The sequence below is a fragment of the Microcaecilia unicolor genome, chromosome 4 (assembly GCF_901765095.1).
Source record: "Microcaecilia unicolor chromosome 4, aMicUni1.1, whole genome shotgun sequence".
In the NCBI taxonomy this organism is placed as follows: Eukaryota; Metazoa; Chordata; class Amphibia; order Gymnophiona; family Siphonopidae; genus Microcaecilia; species Microcaecilia unicolor.
This window is the reverse complement of record NC_044034.1, coordinates 77315903-77328570: the sequence shown is the minus strand read 5'-3', so window position 1 is coordinate 77328570 and position 12668 is coordinate 77315903. Positions and strand designations below refer to the sequence as shown.

Sequence of the window (12668 nt, the reverse complement as noted above, 5' to 3'; positions counted from 1 at the left end):
CAGGTTACTTCCTCTTTGAGTTGAACTAAAGAAGGAACAGTCATTTCTCTGTAACAGCTTTAAACATAAAACATGCACCACCTGCTGGCCAAACTAGAGAAATACACTTCAAGAAATGTTCTTATAATTCACATGCTGGAAAATTCACCATTTTGCCACAGGGGGCTACTCCGGAGAAGGCTCGTTTGTGGGTATCATATCGTATAATGTCTTTTGGAATACTCCTTGGGAGGGCCTTAGAGTCCTTTGAGGTGTGTAGAGGGTGACCCTGTTCTTCAAGTACTCGGGGCCATTTCCTTTAAGGGCCTTAAAGATCAGACACAGAGTTTTAAATTTAGCCCTGTATTGTACTAGTAGCCAGTGAAGTTTGTCATTAGTACCAGTTAAGGGAGTATTTTATTTTTCAACAGGACACTTATGTCAAAGTTCCAGGAGTGCCCCTCTTTTATAAAGGCTATTCTTCAGAAAGTACTTCAAATAAATATCACAAATATTTTCATATCATTAAAAAAAATTATTTTATACGTAAATATGGGCATAAAGTATATACACATATTTAGACATTTTTTGGAATAGATGTAAATTTGTGCACACCAAACATCCATAAGGGAGCGATACTGTAAACAATATTTTTCAAAAAGCACTTCAATAAATATAAATATTTCTATATCATTATTTTTTCTTTAATCAATGGAAAGAGGTGTCTTTCGAATTTTGGGGTAATCATATATGAGGCAAAAGGCTAGCTCCCAATATACAGAGACTTCTTGTATTGCCTCCCAAAAAATTATGATCATCTACCCAAAACAAATTCTCACATCCATCACTAAATACATCACTTATGAATGCTTGTTGAAACCCTGACACAGAGTTGTTACTGGCTTGAAACGTGATTGTGTTGGTTAATTTTGACGTATCAGATCATGACAGCTGTTTATTTTATTAGTGCTGATATAATTTTTTATGCACTTGCTGTTATAAAAATTGGTTTTTAAGTTATATATATTCAGTGATATATTAAGTGATGTACATAAGGAGTTTTGGGGCAAATGATTATAATTTTGAAGGCAATAAAGGAAGTCTCTGTACTGGGAGCTAGCCATTTGCCTCATATGATTACCTCAGAACTCGAAAGATGCTCTCTGCTGATTAAAGAAAAAAATATGTTTAATGATATGGAAATTGATATTTATTGGAAGTGCTTTTTGAAAATATTGTTTACAAATCACTTCCTTTTGGACATTTGGGGGTGAATTCTATGAATGGCACCTAAAAAAAAAAAATTGGCACTGAAAATAAAATACATAATGGTACTCTATAAGTCATGCCTAAAGTTCAGTGCCATTACAGAATAACAATTAAGCGGAGAGGTCGCACATAAGTTTAGGCAACGCCATTTGCGCCAATGAAAATGTGGTGCAAATGCCTGTGCATAAATTTACATGTGGCGCAGGAATATTCTATAATTACGCGTGTAACTCAAAATCATGCTCCTGATCCATCTCAAAACACCCATGACCCTCCCATTTCTGCACCCCGTGCCTAAATTTTCATGCATAAGTCCCACTTAAATCTAATTAGTGCCAATAATTGCTTGTTAAAAAGCCAGTCGGCACTAATTGGTGCATTATTCTATTAAACTGCATGTAAACTGGGGGGGGGGGGGGGGGAGCCTAAATTTGCATGCACAATTTTGGGCGACTTAGTGTGCATTTCATGAAGATAACAGATGTGCTGATATGTCCTTTTAAAACAGGAACCCAGAATACCCTTGGTTCTTGCAAATACCCTTGCACAAATTTACACCAAATTTGCATTAAAAAAGGTGTAAATGTGTGCATGTACTCTATGCCCATATCCATGTATTTTATAAAGTAGTGGCAGCTGTAAACACCAACATCTGGGATCCCCCACATTGCTAACACTTCCCCCAATCAACCTCTCATCCTGATGCTAGTCCCTTTCTCCAATTGAAACCCTTTTGAGTAATCTCCCTCATGGCACAGACTTCTCTTGAGACTTATGGAGTACTCCCAGATGGAATGGCCAAGATATGCCCCCTCTTGTACAATCTTATCACTCAGAGAAAATTGAGATAGAATGAAAAAAATATTATATATAAATTCTGATATTTAGCTAGACATCTGCATGGAAACTTCCAAGATAAATAAAGTCCCCCCCCCCCCCACCTGTTACACTTGTGGTAGTAAATGGGAGCCCTCCAACCTCTCCCCAAAACCCACTGTACCCACATGTAGGTGCCCCCATTCATCCCTAAGGGCTATGGTAGTGGTGTACAGTGGGTTTTGGGGGGATTTGGGGGGCTCAGCACCCAAGGTAAGGGAGCTATGCACTTGGGAGCTATTTTAATATTTTTTTTTTAATTTTTTAGAAGTGCCCCCTAGGGTGCCCAGTTGGTATCCTGGCATGTCAGGGGGACCAGTGCACTATAAATGCTGGCTCCTCTCATGACCAAATGCCTTGGATTTGGCCGGATTTGAGATGGCCGGCCTCGGTTTCCATTATCAGCAAAAACCGAGGCCGGTCATCTCTGACATTTGGCCGGCCCCAACCGTATTATCGAAACAAAAGATGGCCGGCCATCTCATTCGAAAATACAGTTGGCCCCACCCCTTCACGGCGCCATCCTCGGAGATGGGCGCCCTTAGAGATGGCCATCCCCGTTCAAAAATGCCCCTCAACGTATAAAAACATATCTATGTGGTGTACAATTATTAAAAACAGAAGAAAGAAAAGAATGCCAGAGTTCTGACTGAAAAGCAAAGGAAGAACTATCTGCAATTGTGCATAGTGCAGGCCATAGCCTACCATACGCCTAGCCCCAAAATCATGCCATATCAGGAGTGCTGGAATACCTGCTCAAAAAAGTAGGTCTTCAGGCTTTTCTTAAAAATATGATAAGAGCCTACCAAGCACAAGTTCAGTGGCAACTAATTCCATAAAGCAGGTCCCACTAGAACTAGAGGAGTACCCTAGTGGTTAAAGCAGCCGACTTTGATTCTGGGGAACTGGGTTCGATTCCCACTGCAGCTCCTTGTGACCTTGGGCAAGTCACTTAACCCTCCATTGCCCCAGGTACCAAAAAAAAAAAATTAGATTGTGAGCCCTCTAGGGACAGAAAAAGTACCTGCCATATTGTCCTGTTGCGGTTGTTGGTGAGCCCTTAGGTTCCCTGAGGCCTGGTAAGACCTCCGAGGACCGCCGCGCACCCCGAATCTTCACCCGCGGCGACCGCCGTTCACCGAGGGTTGAGCCCCCAGCTGCAGGCGGCCAGCAGGACTGCTGGAACCGCGGGGTGACGGTCGGCTTGGCTGGTAGTTAGCAACTCAGTCTCTAAAGGGCTGCTAGCAAGGACGGCTAGCGCAGACAAGGAACACAGTCTCTGGAGGTGGCTAGCAGGGACGGCTAGCTGAAGAGGACACAGTCTCGGAAGGTGGCTAGCAAGGACGGCTAGCTGAAGAGGACACAGTCTCGGAAGGTGGCTAGCAAGGGCGGCTAGCTGAGGAAGACACAGTCTCTAAAGGTGGCTAGCAAGGACGGCTAGCTGAAGAGGACACAGTCTCTGGAGGGGGCTAGCAAGGACGGCTAGCTGAAGAGGACACAGTCTCGGAAGGTGGCTAGCAAGGACGGCTAGCTGAAGAGGACACAGTCTCTGGAGGTGGCTAGCAAGGACGGCTAGCTGAAGAGGACACAGTCTCTGGAGGTGGCTAGCAAGGACGGCTAGCTGAAGAGGACACAGTCTCGGAAGGTGGCTAGCAAGGACGGCTAGCTCAGACAAGGAACACAGTCTCTGGAGGTGACGAGCCTTCCGATCCACCATGGGGCTTCTGACAATAAAAACGGAAGCGCCGAGCCCTCCTTGTTCCGGGGTTTAAATCCCCCGCTCGTCCCTCCCCTCCCTGGAGAGGAGCCAATTCCTTCAGCCCTGACAGGCAAGGAGGGCCGGGATTGGTGGACCCGCCTCGCAGGCGGAGTTCCTCCTTCCATGCGCCAATCCAGCGCAAGTGGGCGGGACTTACTTGCTGCTCAGCTCTGGCCGGGGAGACAATGACGCCGGCGCCGCCATCTTGGCCGGCGTCCTCCCTTCCCTGAGGCCGGCGTTCGTTCCCGCGGGTCGCCAGCCTCGGGCCGACCCGCGGAGGCGCTGGCCCCGTCGGCGGCTGGTCTCTGCCGCACCGGAGCTCGCGTCCCCCGTTGATCATCGCTCCCCGCCGCGGGAGCAACGGTAAGGGCCCGAAACGGGACACATATAATGTGTACAGCGCTGCGTATGTCTAGTAGCACTATAGAAATGATTAGTAGTAGTAGTACATCAAAATAGGTTTATGGACTTATTTATTTGGATTTTAATCACAGCTTTTTCAGTAGTAGCTCAAGGTGCCTGTCCCTGGAGGGCTCACAATCTAAGTTTGTACCTGGGGCAATGGAGGGTTAAGTGACTTGCCCAAGATCACAAGCAGCAGTGGGATTTGGACAGGACACCTCTAGATGTTAAGACTGGTGTTCTAACCACTAGGCCACTCTTCTACTCCCTCAAAAAAGCCAGTCATAGCGGATCTGATGAAGTGAGGAGACCACAAACAAATGGTGGTGTGATGGTCATAAGGAGCGAACCAAAACATATGGAAGAAGATGGGAAAGACTGACAGACCAGTAGTATAGATCTTAAAAACTAGAAAATTTTTTTTAAAGGAATCCTCATTACAACAGGCAGCCAATGTTCAAACTCTAAAAGTGGGATAAAATGGTCCCAACGCCCTGCCCCAGTAAGCATCTTAGTATTCTATATCAATTGTAGTCTCCTCAACTTAACCTGACGACATCCCAAAAATAAAGTATTGCAATAGTCCAGGTGACCTACCATCAATGAGTACAGAAGTACACAAAGGACCTGTGTCAAAATATGACTTAAGTGAGCAAATCTGTCTTTAGTTTGAAAAAGCAGAACTACATAATTAGTGAGATACGAGAGTGAAAAGTCAGCCTATCATCAATGACTACATCAAGATCTTTAAGGAGGAGACTAAAGGAACAGGAATACCATCTAATAATAAAGGGCTAATATCTGTCTGTAGCGAGAAGACCACAGCCTTGATCTTGTCGGGATTCAGCTTGAGCTTACGAGTCCGAAATCATAAGGTTATTGAAGAGAATGTCAGGTTCTCAGGTTCAGAGCCCGCGGGGACGAGCTCTGGAGCAAATGTGAGCCCTTGAGCTGCTGACGAGGAGCGACAGCAGCAGGCAAAACCCACCAACCAACACTGGGCTAGCACTCCGGCACAGGCAAGGACTGCAGGCACCGCCCAGCGAGCCAGAATACATGGACTGGAACCCCCCGGACTGGTCCGCACTGGACCGGAACACACTGGACTGGTTCGTATTGGACTGGAACACACCAGACCGGAACACTCTGGACTGGAGCACACCGGACCGGAACACTCTGCACAGCTTCACCTGCACTTAGCCACTGACCCCCCCCCCAGGAGTTGAGCTCCTGAGTTCGAGCGGCCGGCAGGACTTACCGGATACAGGATAACACAGGGACCAGGATACCAGAACAAGCTTGAAACAGGAGTGCTCCTAGGTATTGAACTAACAGGGGTGCTCCCAACAGAAACTAACAAAAGTGCTCCTAAGCACTAAACTAACAGAGAGTTTAGTATTCAATTCTTGAATCGACCGAGACACCCCTTGGGCCATGACATAAAGAAGTTGGATGTCATCTGCATAAATAAAGGCAAAAGATGTTGCCACAATCAAACTTTTTTTTAAAGTCCCAATGCTCAGAAGCAAATGTGGGCTCTAGATGCCATTAGCACCGGGCTAGCGCCAAATGCTCAGAGCCAACGAGCTCATTAACCAATGAGCTTGACGGCTCACAGCACAATAAGTATGCAAATACATGCTGATGAGGTGCGATTCCCTATTCCTCCCCAATGCTCAGAGGACAGCGTGCCAAACAAAGGTGCTCTTTCCACTTTCAACCCTATGCCAGCCCGGAGCTGGAATAAGGGTGCCTGAGGAGGCAGGGGAAGCATCTTTGCTGAAAGGAGGAAGCCAAACTTGTCCGAAATCTGCTCAAAGCTAGCCTGAAAACCACCAAAAGGTGCTTTATCAACCCACTGCGTCTGCCGCCAGTTTTGGTGATTGAGTTCTATGCTTCTGGCTTGGGCTACAGCCAGGTCCTCTCAGGGGGGTTGAAGGGGAGTTGTTTATCTCATCTGAATTTCCTACTTTGCCAGGGTGGATTTTCCTCAGCCCAGAAGCCCTGGAGGACATAGAGCTGCTTTTGGTAGTGGGGGTGAGTGGGCAAGGGAGCTAAGGGTTGCCGTTTTGGACCCCATAGCTTGAGCCCCCCCCCCCCCAAAAAAAATAAAAAGCACAGGAGGCTTTCATCCATGGTCACTCTGCTTAGGCAGGAAGAGCACATGCACCAGGCACAATCCTTCCTCTAAACTCCCTAATGCTCAACGCTAACACAGCGTCTATAGTAGCATCTCATTAGTGTTGAGCATTAGGGAGTTCTGCCATGCTTTTGCAGTGCTGTTCAGTACAGCACTGGAGTTTTGAGCAGCGTGCCCTAAGTTCATAGCAGAAGCTCAGATCTTCAATAATGAGCAGTGATAAGTTCCAGTATGCATAAGACTCTTCCACTGAGGAAACATAGACACTTCATAAATACATCAAAGGGGGACTCTGGGCCTCTCAGGCCTTGAGCAGGTATTAGGAATAAAAACCCCAGAGTGCTACATTTCTCCTTTGACATGAAAGCGAAGAGAAAAAAAGCTCCATCTCAATTCCTAAGAAAGAGAAACAGATACTCTCTGCATATTAATGTTTTTAGAAAACATGAACTGTGTGTGCAACACTGCTTCAGAACATTTTGCTCAAAACATGAATGATACTGAAAAATCTTCTTTACTGAAGGAGAAATGTAGCAAAATACCCTAAACAGGGAGGGGACACATTCCTTTATGAAATTCTAATTTATCTTCCGGCTGTCTTCCTGACACATTACTACTTCGTATGGTAGAAAACAGAAGGAGAAGCAGGAACTTGACTTCTATTTAAGGAGATTAGGCAAGAATCCATCACCAAGTTAAAAAAAAAAGTCTATATTTTCCTTGAAATTTTCCTTCTAAACGACTGCTTTGCAGGGCCAATTTAAAAAGCAGCTTTCTTCACATCCCTTACTGACTCTTTTCAGTTAATATCCCACAACTGTTGTAACATAAAAGTGTGAGCCCAGACCGCTACTGATTAGTGCTCTATGGAAAACCTAAAAATACTTAAGATACTGGTAAATGCTAATACAAGGTTTTCGGTAAGTACTTTAATACCCTCTAATTACTTTACCTACATAGCAAAAACAGTGTAAGTCCTCTGGGGACAGGTATATAAGTACTGAACCTGAATTACTGTGAAAACAAATGACTTAAATCCAAAAGAGAAAGAAATAAAAAAATGCTCTTAAAAAGACAATTCTTGCAGCCACCTGACCAGTCCCTTCAGTACAGGAGAGCAGCAGAGTCCACCTATAGAAATCCCTAGCTCTAGTAATTCTTCTAAGAGTTCTTACCGCAGAGACTGTTCTCATAGCGTAATGGTTAGAGCAGAGAACCAAAAGGATGCAGGTTCAGGTCCTACATTTTTGGAGTGGAGGAGCAGCCTAATGGTTAGTGCAGCTGACTGAGATCCTAGAGAACTGGCTTCAGTTCCTACTGCATCTCCTTGTGACCCTGGGTAAGTCACTTAACCCTCCAGTGCCCCAGGTACAAAAAAAACCCCCACAACTCAGGGGCCCTTTTACTATGCCGCATAAGCATCTACATGCACCCAATGTGCACCAAAATGGAATTACCGCACAGCTACCGTGTGGCTCTTGTGGTATTTTATTTTTTTGGCACGCAGCCAAAAAATAATTTTTATTTTCTGCTGCGCGTATCGGACACATGCCAAGTAGCATTTGGAACTCAGTCATTACCGCCCAGTTACCGCGTGAGACTTTACCGCTAGGTCAGCAGCTGCAGTAAGGTCACAGACCCAAAATGGACACGTAGCAATTTTGATTTTGCCGCCGTGTCCATTTTCGGCAAAAAATTTTTAAAGGCCTTTTTTTTTTACAGGCGCGCTGAAAAATGGATTGGCATGTGCCTAAAACCCACGCCAACATTAAGCAAGCCATTTTTCAGCACACCTTTGTAAAAGGACCCCTTAGATTGTCAGCCCACTAGGGACAAAGTACCTGCATATAATGTGTACAGCGCTGCATATGTCTAGTAGCGCTATAGAAATGATTAGTAGTAGTGCAACTGTTTGTGAGGATATGAATTACAGGTAGCTGTAACAAACTGCTTACTATTATAGTTTCTATAGGTTACAGTTTATTTGAAAGTTTGATAAATTCCAACAAACCAGTTTAGAATAATCATTTTTAAAATACTACAAAAAGCAAAGAAACAGAAATAGAATTTTTGTATAGAGAAAAATAGCTGTTGTCATTTGTTTCATGTCCACAACTGGACTCAGTCCTGGCTGCCATTTTCTTTTTATACCTTCACCACCTCTGTTCTGGCTCCTCTATCTAGGGCTCAGTTCCCACCCCCACCCCTATTCCTCCATAAATCCTGCTTGGCTAGCCTTGTTGGACAGCAGCACAGATAAATGTTTCTCCCACCTCTACATCACACAGGCACCACCATTTCAAACTGATTGGGGGTGCCAAACCCAATACAAATAGCCCATCCCTAGATACTGAAGGAGCTTGGTCAGCACTTGTACTCATCATTTAGATATGGGGATATAGATTTGATTTACAATTAGATTCTGAAAACTGTTTTAGGTATGGGGCTGTATGTTTTTGGACTATGGCTAGGTTTTAAGGCAGGGTTAAGTAGGAGGCAGCCTTTAAGTTCAAATTTGGAATTCTGACCAAGAATACTCGGGCTTTCACCTTGAGATATATGCCCGATGACTCATTTCACCTGTGGTCACAAAATCCTATTGGAATGCTGAACCTAATTAAAATAATAATAATAATAATACGTTGCATCACCAAAGCCCCACCCTCGATGAGGAAGAAAACTGATGCCGTCTGTTTTCCTGAGCAGAACCGCAATCACTGCAAGCACAACAAACTCTGAGATCATCAGACGTGCGACACTTTCTTCCCGTAAGACAGTACAATAATAGCTTGTGTGAACATTAAAGGTAGGTGCAGAGCTGCAGGAAACACTAGAGGACCATACGTGTGTACGCCCTGTACAACACTGCCAAAATTAAAGCCATGCAACATCGTCAAAGGTAATCTTGTTCAATATCTACCACAACTATTCTGTACATGTAAGTCTGTATCAGACTATTCAAATCAAAATATTTCCAATGGCTTTTTAGAATTATCCTAATTATTGGTAACCTTAAACTCTACCCTGAAAAAAAAAAAAGAACGCTAAGCTCCTTTCACTGTTTTCAAACACCTCATAAGGGAGAGGCCGAATTTAAAATGGGCTTGTTTTTCCCAGCACTGACAGAAAGCAGATTAACTATTTCAGGTGTGTCAGTGCGTCTTTTACTAAAGGTTTTCTCAAGTTATAGGACCCATTTTATTCCTATAGTCCCTGCTGCAGATATGATGTATTAATCTTTAATAAAAGACCCTCTAAGTCAGCTTTAACAATAAAAGACAGCTAGCTCACCAAAAATTAAAGTCACAGAGTCCATGGTTGCTGAAGTTAGCATTCCCTGTGGTTACCTTTCCATTATCAGACCTGTGTGTGTGTTTTTAAAGGCCTTATTATACTGCAAAAAAAAAAAAATGTGCATTTGAGCTTGAACAACCAAAAATAAAGAGGCAAGCAAAGCCTGTTATAATTCATTACCAGGTTATCTTATTAAAGATAAAAGATTTCCAAAGCCAAATGCTTAGCATGTCTTCAGTACATTTTTTTAATGTACTATGTATTATACAAACCACAGCTTCCCGACAATATTTAGATAGAAAGTCTGCACAACTTCAACAAACTAAACAGGAAATGCTGGCTGGAAGGCATAGGAGCATCAAAAGTTGCCTGAAATCTGCCTGCATTTATTCAAGCAAGAGACTTAGAGAAAAGCTATTCCAAACCTGTGACATTTGCATCTTTTAGAAACAGATAGAATGGAACACTGTGCAGCCCACTGGCAACGCACTGCAAATTCCCAACATGTCCTCGGCATTTACTATAACAAATGTACACGATATGAAAAAGAGGATTCTCCAGGTACTCACTGTTGCTCCAGGATTTCAATAAATATTTGATACTGATTTCAAAAAAGCCTGAATCCTGCTGGCTGGCCATAGCGGCTGCTGTAGGTTGCAGAGGGCTCCTCTGAAGCTGAGCAGGTGCGCTGGAGGGAGATGCGACGAGCAGTCAGGGGAGGAAAACCTAGAGGTCAAGGGAGGAAATGAAGTCTCCGCAGAGCCACTTCTTCCGTTCCTGGTAGGTATCCTCATGAAGAAAGCACAAACTGCTCGTCCCCTGCTCCTCCTTCAAAGCTTGTGTACAGTTTTTCCCTCGATTGCACGGAAGAGCCACTCAAAGGCTGCATTTGTCTAGATACTGGGGTCTTTGATCTCTGCCTCCTGCGCAGCCTTGAATAGACACTGCCAGGATTCCTCCTTGCTGCCCTTTTACTATATCATCCTGGCCTGGAAGCTCTTTCCGTGATCAGGGGACTGGCTGGCAAGCAGCTAAGGCTGAATGGATGGTACCTCCTCCAGCAAGCAACTGGAAGCCCCTGATGAGAACGTCTGGGCGGTAGCTGGAGAGATTTCACAGGGTCTGCAATTGGCTTGTGGCCGGGAAAGCCTGGCTGCCGACTCTGCTACGGATGTTGTGCTCGGCTGCCTCCCTTCTCTCCCTGTATCGGAGCCCAGCTCGCTGAATTATGCACAACTGCAGCACGCTGCGGTAAAAAGGGAGCTGCGCCCAGTGACGTGCAGACAGGCCAGCACAAGGCGCTTAGCTCGGGGTCCCCACTCCCCAGCCTGAGCGAGTACCCCTTATTCAGGCAGGCTCGAGAAGGATGCCCCTACCTGATGCTGCTAAACAGGCGCAAATGATCGCACATTTGGTGTGTGTGTGTGTGTCATACACATAAGAAACTGGATTGTATTACTGTTCTTGAAGTGCAGGGGTGGGCAAGCAGTGCACGGTCCTCAGGGGACACACCCCAGTCAGGTTTTCAAGATTTCCACAATGGATATTCATGAGACCTAATTGCATACATTGGAAGCATTACATGCAAAGCAATGCTATGTATATTCATTGTGGAAATCTTGAAAACCTGACTGGGGTGTGGTCCTTGGGGACCGGCTACCCTTTTTCATACCTATATTTTTAACCCTTTTGTTTTAATTTTTTTCAGTATTGTCTACTACTTTCATGCTGTAGATTCAAATAGTAGCAGCATGTGTTTTAAGCTGTCTTTCCCTTTCCCTCTGCTTTGTAGTTACCAAGATTTCAAAATGTTACCCCAGTTTTGCACTTGTATTTGTTTTGAAGACTTGAGTGCCATTATTTTAATCCTTTCATGCTCCTTAACTGAAATAAGTTAAGCATTTATAGGCACAAAACTTTTTTATGGATACAAAAAGGTAAAAATATTTAGGGGCTGATGCAGAAAGTTATCTTGGGCAGAACAATAAATTAACCAGCTATGTGCACCGTACTGACACTAACATAGTAGATGATGGCAGAAAAAGACCTGCATGGTCCATCCAGTCTGCCCAACAAGATAAACTCATATGTGCCACTTTTTGTGTATACCTTACCTTGATTTGTACCTGTCTTTTTCAGGGCACAGACCGTATAAGTCTGCCCAGCACTATCCCCGCCCCGCCTCCCACCACCGGCTCTGGCAGACCGTATAAATCTGCCCAGCACTATCCCCGCCCCCCAACCACCAGCCCCGCCTCCCACCACCGGCTCTGGCACAGACCGTATAAGTCTGCCCAGCACTATCCCCGCCTCCCACCACCGGCTAGGGCAAAGACCATATAAGTCTGCCCAGCAATATCCCCACCTCCCACTACCGGCTCTGCCACCCAATCTCAGCTAAGCTCCTGTGGCTGTTAAAGGTACACATGGGCACACACAGTATATTAAAATGAATAGTAATGAAGTCATTAGGTATTCCTCCACCATACAAAGAAGAAAATGGGATTTTAAACTCAAAATGTGCGAACTTCACTGCCAGGTCAGTAGCAGTCAGTACCATCTCTAAACTGCCACCCCCAACTATTTCTATGGTAAAGCAAGCTAGGTTCGAGGGTGGGGGCAAGCCAAAGTGACACTTCCGTACCTCATAAAGTCCCAAGGGACTTCTATGCATAAAAAATCCAGCCAGTTAGTTTCAGCCACCCTGAAAACTACCATTGTAACCGATTAGCATTATTTTATAAAATCTTCTATATTGAAGTGAAATCTGGATTCCAATCAAAAATTAACAGAATCCAGACACATCCAGTTACCTAGTTCTAGGAAGAAGAGTTTTTTGGCCAATCCTGGTTTTGAACTTATAGCCCAAAGCAATGTGGGAGTTATATAGTCCCTGATTCTACCCATTGAAATCCATGCTGCAGGTCCCAGAATGCATCAGTATAAAGT

At 44.6% G+C, this 12668-nt stretch overlaps 1 protein-coding gene across 1 annotated transcript in view; it reads right to left on the bottom strand.

Moving 5' to 3' along the window:
• Positions 1–10358, bottom strand: part of FRY (FRY microtubule binding protein) — a 449190-nt gene extending 438832 nt beyond the window's left edge. Inside the window, 1 exon segment of the mRNA XM_030200365.1 lies at positions 10289–10358. Coding sequence (XP_030056225.1) covers positions 10289–10358 — 70 coding nt within the window.
• Positions 10359–12668: the final 2310 nt, after the last annotated feature.